This window comes from Morus notabilis, unplaced genomic scaffold, assembly GCF_000414095.1.
Source record: "Morus notabilis unplaced genomic scaffold, ASM41409v2 Scaffold348, whole genome shotgun sequence".
NCBI lineage: Eukaryota > Viridiplantae > Streptophyta > Magnoliopsida > Rosales > Moraceae > Morus > Morus notabilis.
The window spans coordinates 209,329-223,527 of NW_010361555.1; the positions used below are offsets into that span (position 1 = coordinate 209,329).

At 35.6% G+C, this 14,199-nt stretch overlaps 1 protein-coding gene across 1 annotated transcript; it reads left to right on the forward strand.

Annotated features, from left to right (window-relative positions):
• Positions 1–605: 605 nt before the first annotated feature.
• Positions 606–7,975, forward strand: LOC21401572 (copper-transporting ATPase PAA2, chloroplastic). The gene is made up of 17 exons (XM_010100071.2): positions 606–1,454; positions 1,648–1,725; positions 2,024–2,121; positions 2,221–2,274; positions 2,484–2,570; positions 2,669–2,833; positions 3,192–3,302; positions 3,663–3,731; positions 4,376–4,485; positions 4,810–4,915; positions 5,337–5,403; positions 5,766–5,845; positions 6,022–6,473; positions 6,705–6,879; positions 6,995–7,126; positions 7,323–7,473; positions 7,633–7,975. The coding sequence occupies exons 1-17, from the start codon at positions 782–784 to the stop codon at positions 7,713–7,715; spliced, it is 2,691 nt and encodes an 896-aa protein (XP_010098373.1). The 5' UTR covers positions 606–781; the 3' UTR covers positions 7,716–7,975.
• The last annotated feature ends 6,224 nt before the right edge of the window (positions 7,976–14,199 follow it).

A 14,199-nucleotide genomic window follows, 5' to 3' on the forward strand; every position in this document is an offset into this window, starting at 1 on the left:
CGAAAAGAAGAATAAAACTCAATTCATATACCCTATTAAAATTTTTCATCAGCATTGAGTTTTTATTAAAATACTATCTAAATACAAATTCAAGTTTTGACTCACTCAAACACAAACTCAAAAAGATTATTATCTCAAACTATAACTCAAATGTACACAATTAAACATAAACTCAAGTTATAAATTCAACTCAAATTATAACTCAAATTCAATTCAAAAATTATACTCAAATTAAACTCTAAAAGAACAAGCCTTAATCTACAGTCTTATTCTCAAATAAGTAATGATAATAATTCCCAGCTACTATTGCAAATTGCATTAAATAAGCGCCACCCTTTCTTTACGGGGCAGTGCTAAACTGCCATGGCGGTCATCACGGTCACGGTATCTTAGCTGAGTTCTGACTATGATCGTAATTTATTATTTGTTATAATATTTTTTTTAATAAAAAATACATATAAATTAAAAATAATTTTAAAAAGATGTTTACTTCATCAATTAAAATCATAAAATTAAAATTATTTTTAATTTTTTTTAAAAAATATTATAGCTGATTACTATTAACAAACGTCACATAAATTCATAAAACAAACGTCTATCTGTGACGAGAACCAATACAGGGTCAAAGTTAATTCTCCTCCGCGCCACATGATTTTCGTGTCTTTCATCTTTCCTGCTCCTTTTTTCCGACCAACCTGTCTCCGAACAAAATCGCAATATTCTCCTTCTCCTTCTCTCCTCTTTCTCTCTCTAAAATTTGGATGTCCGAATTTTTCTATTCATGACTACTGGTTTTCTGACCATTTCTCTTCTGCCTCCGCCGAAGCTCCGCTTCGGCCATGGCGCTAACTCCAATAGCGATCGTTTTGGCTTCAGGCCTCTTCTCCCGCAAAGACGTCGTATCCCCAAGGCGCTCCCTCTCAATGGACGGCGATATCTTCTCCCGTCAAAGTCGAATCCCAGCTTCGTCCCCTCCAGCTCTCTCCAGACGAAGACATCTACTCAGGAATCGGCCTCCGAACAGGAATCGCGCGGAGGAGAGTCCTCGATTCTGCTCGACGTGTCCGGGATGATGTGCGGTGGATGCGTCTCCCGAGTCAGATCGGTGCTCTCCTCCGACGAGCGAATCGAATCGGCGGCGGTCAACATGTTGACCGAGACGGCGGCGATCAAGCTGAAGCCGGAGGTGGCGGCGGAGGCGGGATTCTCGGCCGCGAATGTGGCGGACAGCTTGGCCCGGAGGTTGACGGAGTGCGGATTCTCGTCGAAGAGGAGGGTTTCCGGAGCTGGAGTGGCTGAGAATGTGAGGAAGTGGAAGGAGATGCAGAAGAAGAAGGAAGAACTTCTCGTGAGAAGTCGGAATCGCGTGGCCTTTGCTTGGACTTTGGTGGCCTTGTGCTGTGGATCGCACGCTTCACATCTTTTGCATTCCTTCGGAATTCATGTTGCTCATGGTAATGGCGCCCTTTGGAAATTTTTTTTTCTTTCTCAACTAATGATTGGCTTAGTGCTCAAGTTAATTCCGGAATTTCATACCTATGTGCTTAATTTCTTTCTTGTTTTTCAAGTTAAGTCCTGAATTGCTGTATGCAAATGGCTAGTTGGTAATGCCTTTAATTTTCGTTGGCTGGTATTTTGTTGAATTAGGATCGTTTTTCGAGGTACTTCACAATTCGTATCTGAAGGGTGGTCTGGCTTTGAGCGCTTTGCTGGGACCAGGACGAGGTTGGTAGAGCTCTGGGACTCCTTTTCTTTTGTTGGTTTTATCTCAATGCATTTTCTTTTTTAAAAGCATGCTTCAATTGAAAGATTTCGATGATTTTAGAATTTATTTAATTTATTGGGATATGTCCAATAGGTAAGCTATGGCTCATTGTAATGTTTTACTTTCCGGCCAAACCGTTGTCATATTTTGTAAATGTCTTCATCCTAGCAAGATCTGATATGAGACTTTCTTTCTAGCATGATATGATGGTCAAATGTCATATGATTTGTTGTCTAAGAGCTCTAAAACGTTTTGCAGACCTGCTTTTTGATGGTCTTAGGGCATTAAGGAAGGGTTCCCCTAACATGAATTCACTCGTCGGATTTGGATCTTTAGCTGCATTTGCCATTAGTGCGGTGGGAAAAGCTGATAACCTTTTTTGTTGTCATTTCTTAGGTTGTTCCATTTTGTTTGTGGTTGTAACTATTTCTTCTTAAATTGCTTAACAATTGTAGGTCTCGCTCCTTAACCCTGAGCTTCAGTGGGATGCTTCATTTTTTGATGAACCGGTGACTTTTTTGGCTTCACTCTTTGTTATTTTCTCTTCAAAGAACTTAGTTTTGATCAATTTTTGTAGTAGAAGGTCATTAATTTTTTGATGATTGGCTGGCCTTGTTTATTGTCTATATGTTCTAATCTAGTAGGTGTGAGTGTGTGACTTTGGCCCTTTGCTTTAATGATAAATTTTTCACATAAAACTCTTTTTTTTAGCATGCAGGTCATGCTTCTTGGTTTTGTGCTCCTAGGACGTTCTCTGGAAGAGAGGGCAAGGCTCAGAGCTTCTAGTGATATGAATGAACTTTTGGTAATCTAAAATCTCGTTCATGTCTGTGATTCAAACTCATGAACTAAGGAGACGGGTTTATGCTAACTAATTTGTTTGCTTGTTCTGCTATTTTGCAGTCACTCATATCCACTCGGTCAAGGCTTGTGATTACTTCCTCAGAAAGTGAATCCTCAACCAAAAATGTGCTTTGCTCTGACTCTGTATGTGTAGAGGTCCTAACTGATGACATTCGAGTTGGGGACTCAGTGTTGGTTTTGCCTGGGGAGACCATACCTGTAGATGTAAGCATTCTGATTTTGAACTTCCATGTTTCTAAATGCACCTTCAACTCTGTTTGTTATCATTTTATCTTATTTTGTTTGGTGTTTTAAGCCGTCAATGATGTGATCACAGGTCTTTATAAAATTTTTAGCAAAACTCCTGAAACTTGTGGTTGAAGTTAGTCTGAGTTCTAAAATTTATTTATCCAGCTTTCTGGTTACTGGAAAAGGCCTCATGTTATCTCAAAAGGAGGAAAAAGGAAGAAGAAAAAAAAAAAAAAGGGCCTCGTATGGTGATTAAGATGATAGCATCTTTACTTTTTCTGTTTGTGAAGCTTTGAAATGATTGAACATCAGTTGAAATAACACTTGGATACAGGGAAAAGTTCTTGCAGGAAGAAGTGTTGTGGATGAATCCATGCTCACAGGAGAATCACTTCCCGTGTTCAAGGAAGAAGGTCTTTCTGTATCAGCTGGAACAATTAACTGGGTATGATTATTTTGCATAGAGAATCATGAATAATTTTGTTGTGTTATTTTATGTGTACGGTTTTCTATTTTATTTCTTTCTTGAATTCTAGTTAGTGAAATTCTGATTCAGATTCCAATCTTAAAACAAACATGAGATCTCCAATTTCAGTTTTGTCATGAGATCTAGGACACAAGGCCAATGATGCCAAAATTTATTTTGCATGCTATTTAGCTTGACCTTTGTAGGTTTTATTGACAGATTAGGCCGAATTTCAAAGTCCATGCAAGATGATTTTTTTCCTAGAAGCAATTTAAAATTTGATTTATGTTTTGTCTTTTTTCCCTGAAGTTTAGTTTGTCAACTGTTCATTTATTTCAGGATGGTCCTTTAAGGATTGAAGCAACTTCAACTGGAACTAATTCAACAATAGCCAAGATTGTCCGTATGGTTAGTAAACTCTACTTTTACTGATAACTCTGACTCTGAGGTACTGCTATGGGATACAGTTATGATGAAAGGGGTGGACAATCGTTTCTTGATTACTTATTTTTGTCATTTTTTTGTGAACCAATCTTACGTGGCTCACAACATTACCCTTTTTATGGGCACTTGTTGTCTTCATATGCTCTTGCAAGCCTATAGTGTGTGGGTCCATAATGTACGGAGAGCTTTCTTTTTGTGGGGGAAGTTAATCAAAGGAACTTTTTTGCCGAAGAATTATAGGAAAGCGTTGTTCACTCTTCTGTTATGTTGCTATAGCACTCAGATCCTCAATGAGCATGTATGCAATAGCTGCTCCTTTTATGACATTCCAAATGAAAGGAAGGTGCAGACACATAAGCACACGATACCTTGTCATCTGATAGTTGCGTGAAAAGTTTCTCCCCCTCTTGCAATAAGATTACAAATCTCAAATAAAATAACATTTTGAAGATTGCTATTACATTCCGTAATAACTAAACAATAGACATGGATTGAATTAAATACTCGACACTTGAAAGTTAATAAGTGCATAGAATTGAACGGATTGCAAACGGAGCATATGCTGATAGCTTGTACTACATTTCAGTGCGCTATATTGTAATTTTCAGGTTGAAGATGCTCAAGGCCATGAAGCACCCATACAGAGGCTGGCTGATAAAATAGCTGGGCCATTTGTTTACAGCGTAATGACTTTGTCAGCTGCAACATTTGCATTTTGGTATGTCTTTCCCTTCTTCTTTTCCCCTCCTCAATTTAGCAATCCTTCATTTTAAGGATCCTTAAAACGAACACAATTCTGCATAAGTTTTCACCCCCTTATCTGTGATCTTTGGATCTGAAACGTCTTTTGCTATGATGTATTTTAAATTTTACTAAAGAATGACATTTATGAATCACGAATCAAAAAACGGGCAGAGGGAAAGCAACTTACCATTCTCTCAGTGTGTGTGTGTGTGTGTGTGTTTTTTTTTTTTTTTTTTTTTGTGCACTGATCCCATCGTGTATTTTTTATTCTGCTTGCTGAGCATTTTTTTCATGTCAGGTACTATATTGGATCTAACGCATTCCCAGATGTTTTACTCAATAATATTGCCGGACCAGATGGTGATCCGTTACTTTTGAGCTTGAAACTTGCTGTGGATGTCTTGGTGAGTCATGGTGATTTTTCCTCCCTTTCATTGCGTGATCTGAATTGCATTTACAAACAGCTAATGTAGACTTTATCTAAGAGATGATGTACTTGGAAGAATTTTGGTTCTGTCCCTGTAAAGCTTTAAATGTACAAAGAGGGGAGGAATCTTGAGTTTTTTTGAGGTTCAAAAACTATACTGAAATTATATTTAACTCGTCAGGTTTTGATGTTGGTGACTCAGTACTGGTTGACCTTTTAATGGGGAGCATCGAGCATTAGATAACAGACTAGATGATAGTAGACGATAGACAAAAAAAGAGAGAGAGGGAGGGAGAGAGAACCTTGCATGTTATTCTATGAGAGAACTTTGCGTGTTATTTTATTTTTCTTGGAGAAGCATTATATATATTTACTTTTTATTCCTTCTTTTTGTTCAGGTAGTTTCCTGCCCCTGTGCCCTAGGTCTTGCCACACCCACAGCTATCTTGGTTGGAACCTCTCTTGGTAAAAATATCTATCGTTTGCAACATTTCACTTTGATGTTGTGCAATGTTTGTATGAAAGTCCTATCATTAATTTGGAAAGTCGAAAGGAGTTGGACTAAGGATCTGCATCATCAGAATCTAAATTGACTTGTTGCCAACAAGATATAAATAAGAAAATAAGCTTCTAAAAGAAGTGATATATTTAAGTATTGGTTCATTCCATATTCTGTCATCTAAGGGAATTTTCCAGATGTGCGCCAGATTTATTTGGTTATTTGGCCTCTTACTAGCTAAAAGTCAATAGGTGGAAGAAGTAATTAATTGGAAGCTTCATTTACTTTTTTCTTCTTTTTTTCCGTATTTTGTCTGAAAAATGGGCAGGAGCAAGACAAGGACTTCTTATTCGAGGAGGAGATGTATTGGAACGCTTGGCCGGCATAGACTATATCGCTTTAGACAAGGTATGATTACAAACCTTGGTCCATTCCCTTTCTGTTCTTGTCTGTCATATTCCCATGCTCGGGTTCAGAGCCAGAAGAACAAACTCTATAGCGTGATTAATGCAAATTTTATATGTAGTTTATTACATGTACTTTATATGCTATCTCAATTCTCACCCTATGTCTCCCACCTCCAGACGGGAACTCTCACTGAAGGAAAACCTGCTGTTTCTTCTATTGCTTCTTTTGTTTATGAAGACTCCGAAATTCTTCGAATTGCGGCTGCTGTAGAAAATACAGCTTCACATCCAATCGCAAAGGCTATCACAAATAAGGCTGAATCATTGGGTTTGAGCACCCCAGTCACAACAGGGCAATTGGTAGAACCAGGTTTTGGAACGTTAGCCGAAGTAGATGGGTGTTTGGTTGCGGTTGGATCCTTAGAGTGGGTTCGTGACCGATTCCAAACCAGAACAAATACGTCTGACATTATGAATCTAGAACATGCAATTCACCAATCATCCATAGGAGTAGCATATTCCAATTACTCAAAAACAATTGTTTACGTTGGACGTGAAGGTGAAGGCATTATCGGTGCTATTGCAGTATCTGACAGTTTGCGCCATGATGCTAAATTTACTCTTAACAGGTAGTTTATTTTGTCATAAACTAGCACTGCATCAACTTATAACTAAGAGTGAAATGTCGTTCAACAATCTGTTAGATGCAGGCATGCAGCTGATATAAGAACCTGACTATTACTTTGAATTAGATGCTTCGAATACCTCTTCTTTTTCTTTTATTGTTTTGGTATTTTCTAACATTTTTCTCGCCTTACTATGATTATCAACTGTTTCATAACTTGATACTTTGACTGAAGGCTCCAGCAGAAGGGTATCAAAACTGTCCTCTTATCGGGAGACAGGGAAGAGGCAGTTGCAAGCGTAGCAGAGGTAGTTGGTATAGGAAAGGAATCAATCAAATCTTCATTAGCTCCACAGAAGAAATCAGAAGTTATCTCTTCCCTTAAAGCTGGGGGATATCACATTGCAATGGTACCCATCAATTTCAATCCTTGTTACTTATTCTTCTCATTTTTGTTGGCTTTGTTGTAAGTGGTCTGAATTGCTTACAGATTTTCAACTCACTGACATGTCTAGTTTCTTGAAGGTAGGTGATGGCATAAATGATGCACCATCTCTTGCTCTTGCCGATGTCGGTATTGCTCTGCGTATTGAAGCCCAAGAAAATGCCGCATCCAACGCCGCGTCCATTATACTCCTTGGAAACAAATTATCACAAGTATGTCTTTCCATGATCTAAATGGATTTTATCTTCTTTCCCACTCATGCAACACATTTAATCCACAGATACAATCCAATTTATGTGCATTAAACTATTCATCTTCAAAAATAAAATAAGAATAAAAAAAAAGTGAATGAAAAAGGATAGAAAAGCTCCTTTGTTCAGTTCTCACTTTGAATCATGTTCCTGGCAGGTTGTAGATGCTTTGGAACTTGCACAGGCAACAATGTCAAAAGTGTACCAAAATTTAGCATGGGCAATTGCATACAACGTAGTCACCATTCCAATAGCTGCAGGAGCACTGCTTCCAAAATTCGATTTTGCGATGACACCATCACTCTCAGGTAAGAAATAAGAAAAGCTTTTTCTTCTTTTTTTCTTATTCCTCCACTGGAATGGAAAGAGTCAATTTCAACACATATCATCCCAGGCAATGTACCCTATTATAATGTCCCGTTTCCTTTCCAACTTCTGATTCTTGACTCGAATGCTCGGGTTGACAGGTGGGTTGATGGCTTTAAGCTCGATATTTGTAGTTACAAATTCGTTGCTTCTACAGCTCCATGGGTCTGACAAGAGGAGTTAGTTTTGCCTACACATAGCAGAGATGTGTTTGTTCAAACCAAATTAAGAAATAATGGAGTACTTCGGATTATAGCCACGTTGGCGTTTAGCTGAAGAGGAATAGAGATATGAATAATGAGGTTTGGGAATCGTTATCGCTTTCCACGGAATTTTTTGTAAATATGGAATAACTGTATGATGATATGATAATAAATATTTTAATTTATTTGAGTGGAAAACTGATATTGAGATTTGGACCAGAAAAAAAAAATTAATAATAAAATAAAGATACTTGATTTTAAATTTTGTCCTTCACTGCCCAACCAGCCAACATTGTCCAATTGGTTGCTTATGGCACATTAAGGCAGGAATGGGACAAACTTGATTTTTTCAAACCTCATATCATCACTCGTGAGCAAGAACAGTTTTCATGTGAAGCAATTCTCGTTCATGGTAGAATTTTTTAGGTGACGTTTGTTTCAATGGTTCTGTCCGGTTTAGGATTATGATTTTTTGTTCTACAATAGTGTTTTTTTCTCACAAAAAATTTAAATTTTAAAAATCAGACTCATGAATCATAATTTTAAATCCATGAACTAAACGTCACTTTAGTCGCCCCTTAATATGCCAAAACAATTAATCCGATGCAGTAGAATTTTGAACCCCACGGAGAGGAAATCTAACTCTTTCTCTCCCTCTCTTCTCGAGAAAACTAAGGTTTCCTCTTGCGGGTGCGCCGCTCCTCGTGGGCCGAAGTCCAACATTGCTGCCCTGTTGGCTTTTGGATCTCCGGCCCCAGAGATGATACTCAGGGTCTTCTGACGGTTTCCCGGTGATGATGGGTCCAATCTCGCAACGTTGGAGGTGGATGTTCAATGTGGGTTGGAGTCAAGTGTTTGGCTGCCTTTCCTGGGCATGCTGACATTTGAAGGATGTTGGTGCTATGAGGATTTTGGCCCTAAATTTTAGGTCGAGATGCAAGGGGCGATTTGCTTGGTGGGTTGGCCGGAGTTGATGGCGAAGGCGGGGTTGTTGTTGACGGGGTGTGGTTTTCTGTGGAGTTGTGGCACAAGGATTGTTGACTCGGTGTTGCAGCGCGAATTTTGGTGGAGGCCGCGGCTTGGTTGGTGGTGGTGGTGGCAGTAATGGGCTCCCTTGTGCTGGTGTTGCTTCTCTTCTCATGTGGTGATTCTGCCCCTTTGCAGTTTGGTTGTTTCTGGTCTCTTGTGTCATTGTGATTGGTGTGTCATCGGCTAGGTTTCGCGCAAGGCTGAGGTCTCTCGCTCGTTTATTTTTAGTTGTTTTAATTCAATAAAGGCGTTGTATCCGCATTTTTGCTGTTGTTTTTTGTTGTCTTGTTTTTGTTTTACTCTTGTAATAACGGATGTGGTCTCCCCACTTTCCGATTTTATGTCACTGTCCAATCCATTTGTGTTTGCTCGTAACGGTATTGTGAGTGACCTTTGGTTTACAGGACTTTTAGGCTCGATCAGTCGGAGTTTTTCATCAATTGTAGAGTAGTTGTCTAAAGAGCCGTGTGTGTGCTCGATTGTTAGCGTGCCTTTTTACCTTCTCATCGGTAAAGTTTGGTATGTGCTTGCTCCCCTTGGACGGTTCATTAGGTAGTACCGGTTAATGGTTGAGGTTAGATTTTCTTGTATTGCTTGGTCATTCGAGACAGTATTGGTGTCTGTATCTGTTTGATTTAAAATACATTTACCTTTCAAAGAATTTTGAATCTCCGATGACAAATAATGAAATAAATACCGCTTGCATTTTAGCACACAAATTGCAACTGTCTTGTCCAGTCCTTAAAGATTCTTATTGATATATTGCATGCACTCTTGACACGATTAGGTTTTTCTTTTCTTTTTAGAAAATTTTGAGGTAAAAAAATGGCATAAACTGTTAGGTTAAAAAAAATATAATGAATTAATTGAGATATTGATATTTTTGGTTTCTAAATGCCCTAAAGCATGTCGTTGAACTTGTAATTTGGATCAAAATAACATTTTCAATACATAACGTAATAAAAATAAAAAAAAACCTTGTTGAACTCTTAACTCTGTGAAACAAACAAGTAAAAGAAAAGGCATTGGTGAGATAACAACTAACGGTCCTCTAATGCTTAAGTCGACAAACTTTAGAGTTGTAAAAATGCGTATTTTAGACCCCGTTCATTTCGTTGAAGTTAAGAATTCGAGTTAAAAAGTGAATTCATATGAAAGATACTATAGTAAAAAAGAATGTGAATTTTAAATTTATGTGAAAGAAAATAATGTAGTAAAAACTTAAATTGTGATTGAAATTATCGAAACGAACGAGTCCTTAATCTCTCAAGTCTCGAGTGAGAGTAATTCATTGACCATGGGATATGACCAGTATTAGTTGCGGAGTTTGCTACGGCATCAATGAAATGTTTATTTCCTTTCTAAATGTTGAGTGAATGCGCCCTCTCTTAATGGATAGGTGATTTATTTGTAGATTCGATGGTAGCCCAGCAGCTGCTCGAGATTTCCTTAGCAGCCGCTAGGGTGAAGGGATTTACTGAGCTGTAGATGGTGAAGACGTCCAAACTCCAATGTGGACTTCTCTTTTATGAGAAGGAGCATGTATCCTGGTGTATGGTCAAAATCAATGCGACTTTAATGATTATATCATTGTGACGAGATGATACCCTCCAACACAACAACAATTTTTCTGCATAAAATTTTCCCATAAATATTTATGGGACTTCAAAACCCAAACGGCCTCTTTTCCAAATGAACGACATGTTCTGCTTTAATCCGTTAAATGGGGAGCCCACCTTCTTCGAGACTCATCTTATTTTAATTATTGAAAATAATAAAAAATAGACCAATATAAAAAGTTTAAAAAAATATATAAATTAATTTAAAATTATAAAAATTAATAAATCATAATTTATCAAATTATGATTTATAATCAGATAAATTTTGAATAAATTTATTAAGTTATGGTTCATAACCAGATAAGTTATTGACAAAAATCATGAATTATGGATAATAATTTATCAAGTTATGATTCATAACCAGACAAATTATGAATAAAAATAATAATTTAACCTATTTATTAACTTATATAAATTATTAATTTTAATTCATCTCAAATTTTAACATATTTCTTTCTTTCTCTCTTTTATTATTGCTTTGGTGATACACATACATTTTGATAAGGAAATTATAGGGGCCAGGGTACTTTAATACACGCATTGAATGGGCACGTGATAAAATAACAAGTGTTGTTGAGAGGGCCTTCATGTTAAAACGCTCTGCATGTGATTAGTGGGTCCTTTTTTTTTTTTCTTTCCCCTCTTCACTTGCTTCCTTTTATCATCTCCTAATGCCCAAAACAACACAACCCCCCCTTTTTTTATTATTATTTTTATTATTCTTTTAAGCCACCATTTTGCTTGCCTGATTCACTACTACTGTTAAGGTAAATTATTTTTCGAAACTAGACCACCAACTACCCCACTTTTCACATCTGCTTCCCTATTTTTACCTTGACATTGCCGCCTATATATAATACACACACACACACACACACACATATATATATATATATATATATGTCTCCACAGATAAAATGTTGCTCTCTTTTGTAGTTTGCCAATAATATCTGCCTTTCCAACGGGTCTCAACACCCATGGCAAGACTGTGACAACTGAAAACGGTATTTTATGACCCAAAGGCTTAAATGGAAGAGAATTCGGTTTCATGTCTTTGAACATGATTATTTTAAGGTCCGTTTAATTCGTTAATTTAAATTTTTAATTTAAATTGAGATATATAATTTTATGTGAAAATTTTTTATTATAATAAAAAAAATTAAATGTAATTATTTTTAAAATTTTTTTACTGTAATAAAACTCAAATTGATAAAATGAACGAGCCTTAATTTATTTTCTAACTCTTCTTTAATTTGTTTCTGCGATCCTCAAAGGGGAAACTAACTTTAGTGAGATTAACCACAAGGACAGGGAATTTATGGGCACTCATTATTCTTAGTATTATTATTTGCTAAAGTGGCATTTAATTCAATTATTGATTATAGCAACTTGCCAATTATGTCGTAGATTTATCCTATTAAATAGAGAAAAAAATTTAAACTATTGCCCCCCTTGATTCATCCATTTAATTCTATGTTGAATAACGCGGTACAAAAAGGAGAAAATAAGGACCAACACCATTTTTAGGCTCTCATCCTATTAAAAATTGTTTCTTATTGTTTATTATAAGGTTAAAATTATGTCTCTTATTAACCTATTAAAATACCATTGGGTTAATACGACTTTAGATCCGATACTAATTGACGAAAGTAGGAGACATATTTATTTTTATTCTAGTTATGATTCCAAAATATTGTCAAGTGACTGCTAAATTAAGGTTAGAGGCACTTCTTATTTCTGTTTTCATGATCACAACAAAAAGGTAATTGATTCTAAAGGCCCGTGACAATTAACAATTTTTTAAAATTTTATTCGGTACGTTAATTACATAAAAATTTAAAAATATACGGATTTAATAGTTAAAAAATATAACCAATTAATACGTTAGGAATACGTGAGGATTTTTTTTTTTGAGAATAATGTTAATTAATAGTTGACCATAAAGACTTGTGTCAGTTTACATTTAAAACGTGATTAGTTAAAAACGCGGGATTACCACTTAAAAGCGAGTCAGCAACGCCTTTTCCATTACAAGTTAATTGTTCTTTAACAGCTCGCTGATTAGTAAATTAGCACGTGTGTATATACTGCAATTGACGATGCAAGTACGTAATTATTAGGCACCACGTGGAATCCTGTGGGATCAGGACGATGCATTCTCTAATCCGAGAAACATGACGAATGCAGATAAATTAATGAAGAAAAATCCATGATAATTGTTAATACGTTTAAATTAGTGACTTTTAATTTTAATATTTAAAATTTAAAATTTTTATAAAAAATATTATAATAGAATTAAAATTATAAATTTAAATGCTAAATAAACAAGCCTTCAAAATTAGAATTTAAGAGAGCGTTTGGTTAGTGGATTCGTGTCATAATTCATATCATAATTCGTAACTTGTTATAATATTTTTTCTCATAAAAATACACATAAATTGAGAATGATTTTGAATCCATAAACCAAACGTCCACTAAAAGTATATTATATATTTTTTTATAGTCTTGTTTTTATTCTCCTAGTGGACAGTGGCTTTTTTAGGGTGCATTTGGTAGATATATTTAAAATTATGATTCTAGATCCTGGTTCAAAATTAATGTTTATTTACAGTGATTTAGAATCAGTGTTTAGTTTGGATGATTCTGAATCGTGATTCAGAATCTGATATGATGTTTTACACTAGTTTAAATCATGATTCTAAAACTACTCATCTCTTGATTCAAGGTGATTCAAATTCCTAATTCTGAATCATAGTTTCAGAATCATAATTTAAACTCAAAATCATAAATCATGATTTTAATTTTAGAATCATAATTTTGATTCTAAAATCATAAAGGCTTCGTTCATTTAACCGATTCGAGTTTTCAGTTTTAGGTTTTTACAGTAAAAAATTCTCAGAAAATGTCACATCTAATTTTTTTTTTCTATAATGAAAAGCTCTCAGAAAATGTCACATTTCAACTTGAATTGAAAATTCAAATTTGTGAAATGAACGAGATCAAAATTACCTTAGTTTAAATTCTCGTACCAAACGAACTCTTAAAACTCGTTTAATTTATTGATTTGAGTTTTTAATTTAAGTTAAGATATAATTTTATGTGAAAATTTTTATTATAATAAAAAAATTAAAAGTGATTATTTTTTAAAAAAATTTATTATAATAAACCTCATATTTTAAAATGAAATTGATAAAATGAACTTAAAATAAATTGCTCAGAACATTCAGCAAAAAAAAAAAAAAGAGCTTAGAACCATTGGATAAATTGGTATTTACATTAAAAGCAAGGACAGAGGTGAAAACGACGCCCAGGGGCTAGGACAGTGACGCTAACGGCGTCAAATTGCCCCGTCAAAGTGGGTTTGTCAGGCTTTTTCTGAGTTTAAGTGGGACCCACTAGAAATCATAAGGCGTATGTCAGAGCAGAGTGAAAGGATGGGACAAATGACCTTCCCGAGGTGAGAAATATTTAGGGGGAAAAAAGAAAAAGGAAATTTAACGCACCAAAACAAAAAACAAAAGAAAAGCAAAGAGAAAAGAGAGTAACTATTGCTTCTTTTGAATTGAAGATAGTTAATTCAGAGAAAAGAGAAGTACGAAGGAGTTCTGTGGGCCCTACATTTTTTTTTTTTTTTCTCAAATCCTCTCTCTGTCCTCTTGTCCTTCTTCTCTCTCTCTCTCTCTCTCTTTTCTACTTTTTGATTTTACCAACGATTATTGCTTTTTACCAAGCTTGCCCTTCTGAAAATTGATGTGTGCCAGAGAATGAGGACGCTAATGCCATTATTACCTGTAAGGTGAAAATATCAATATTAATA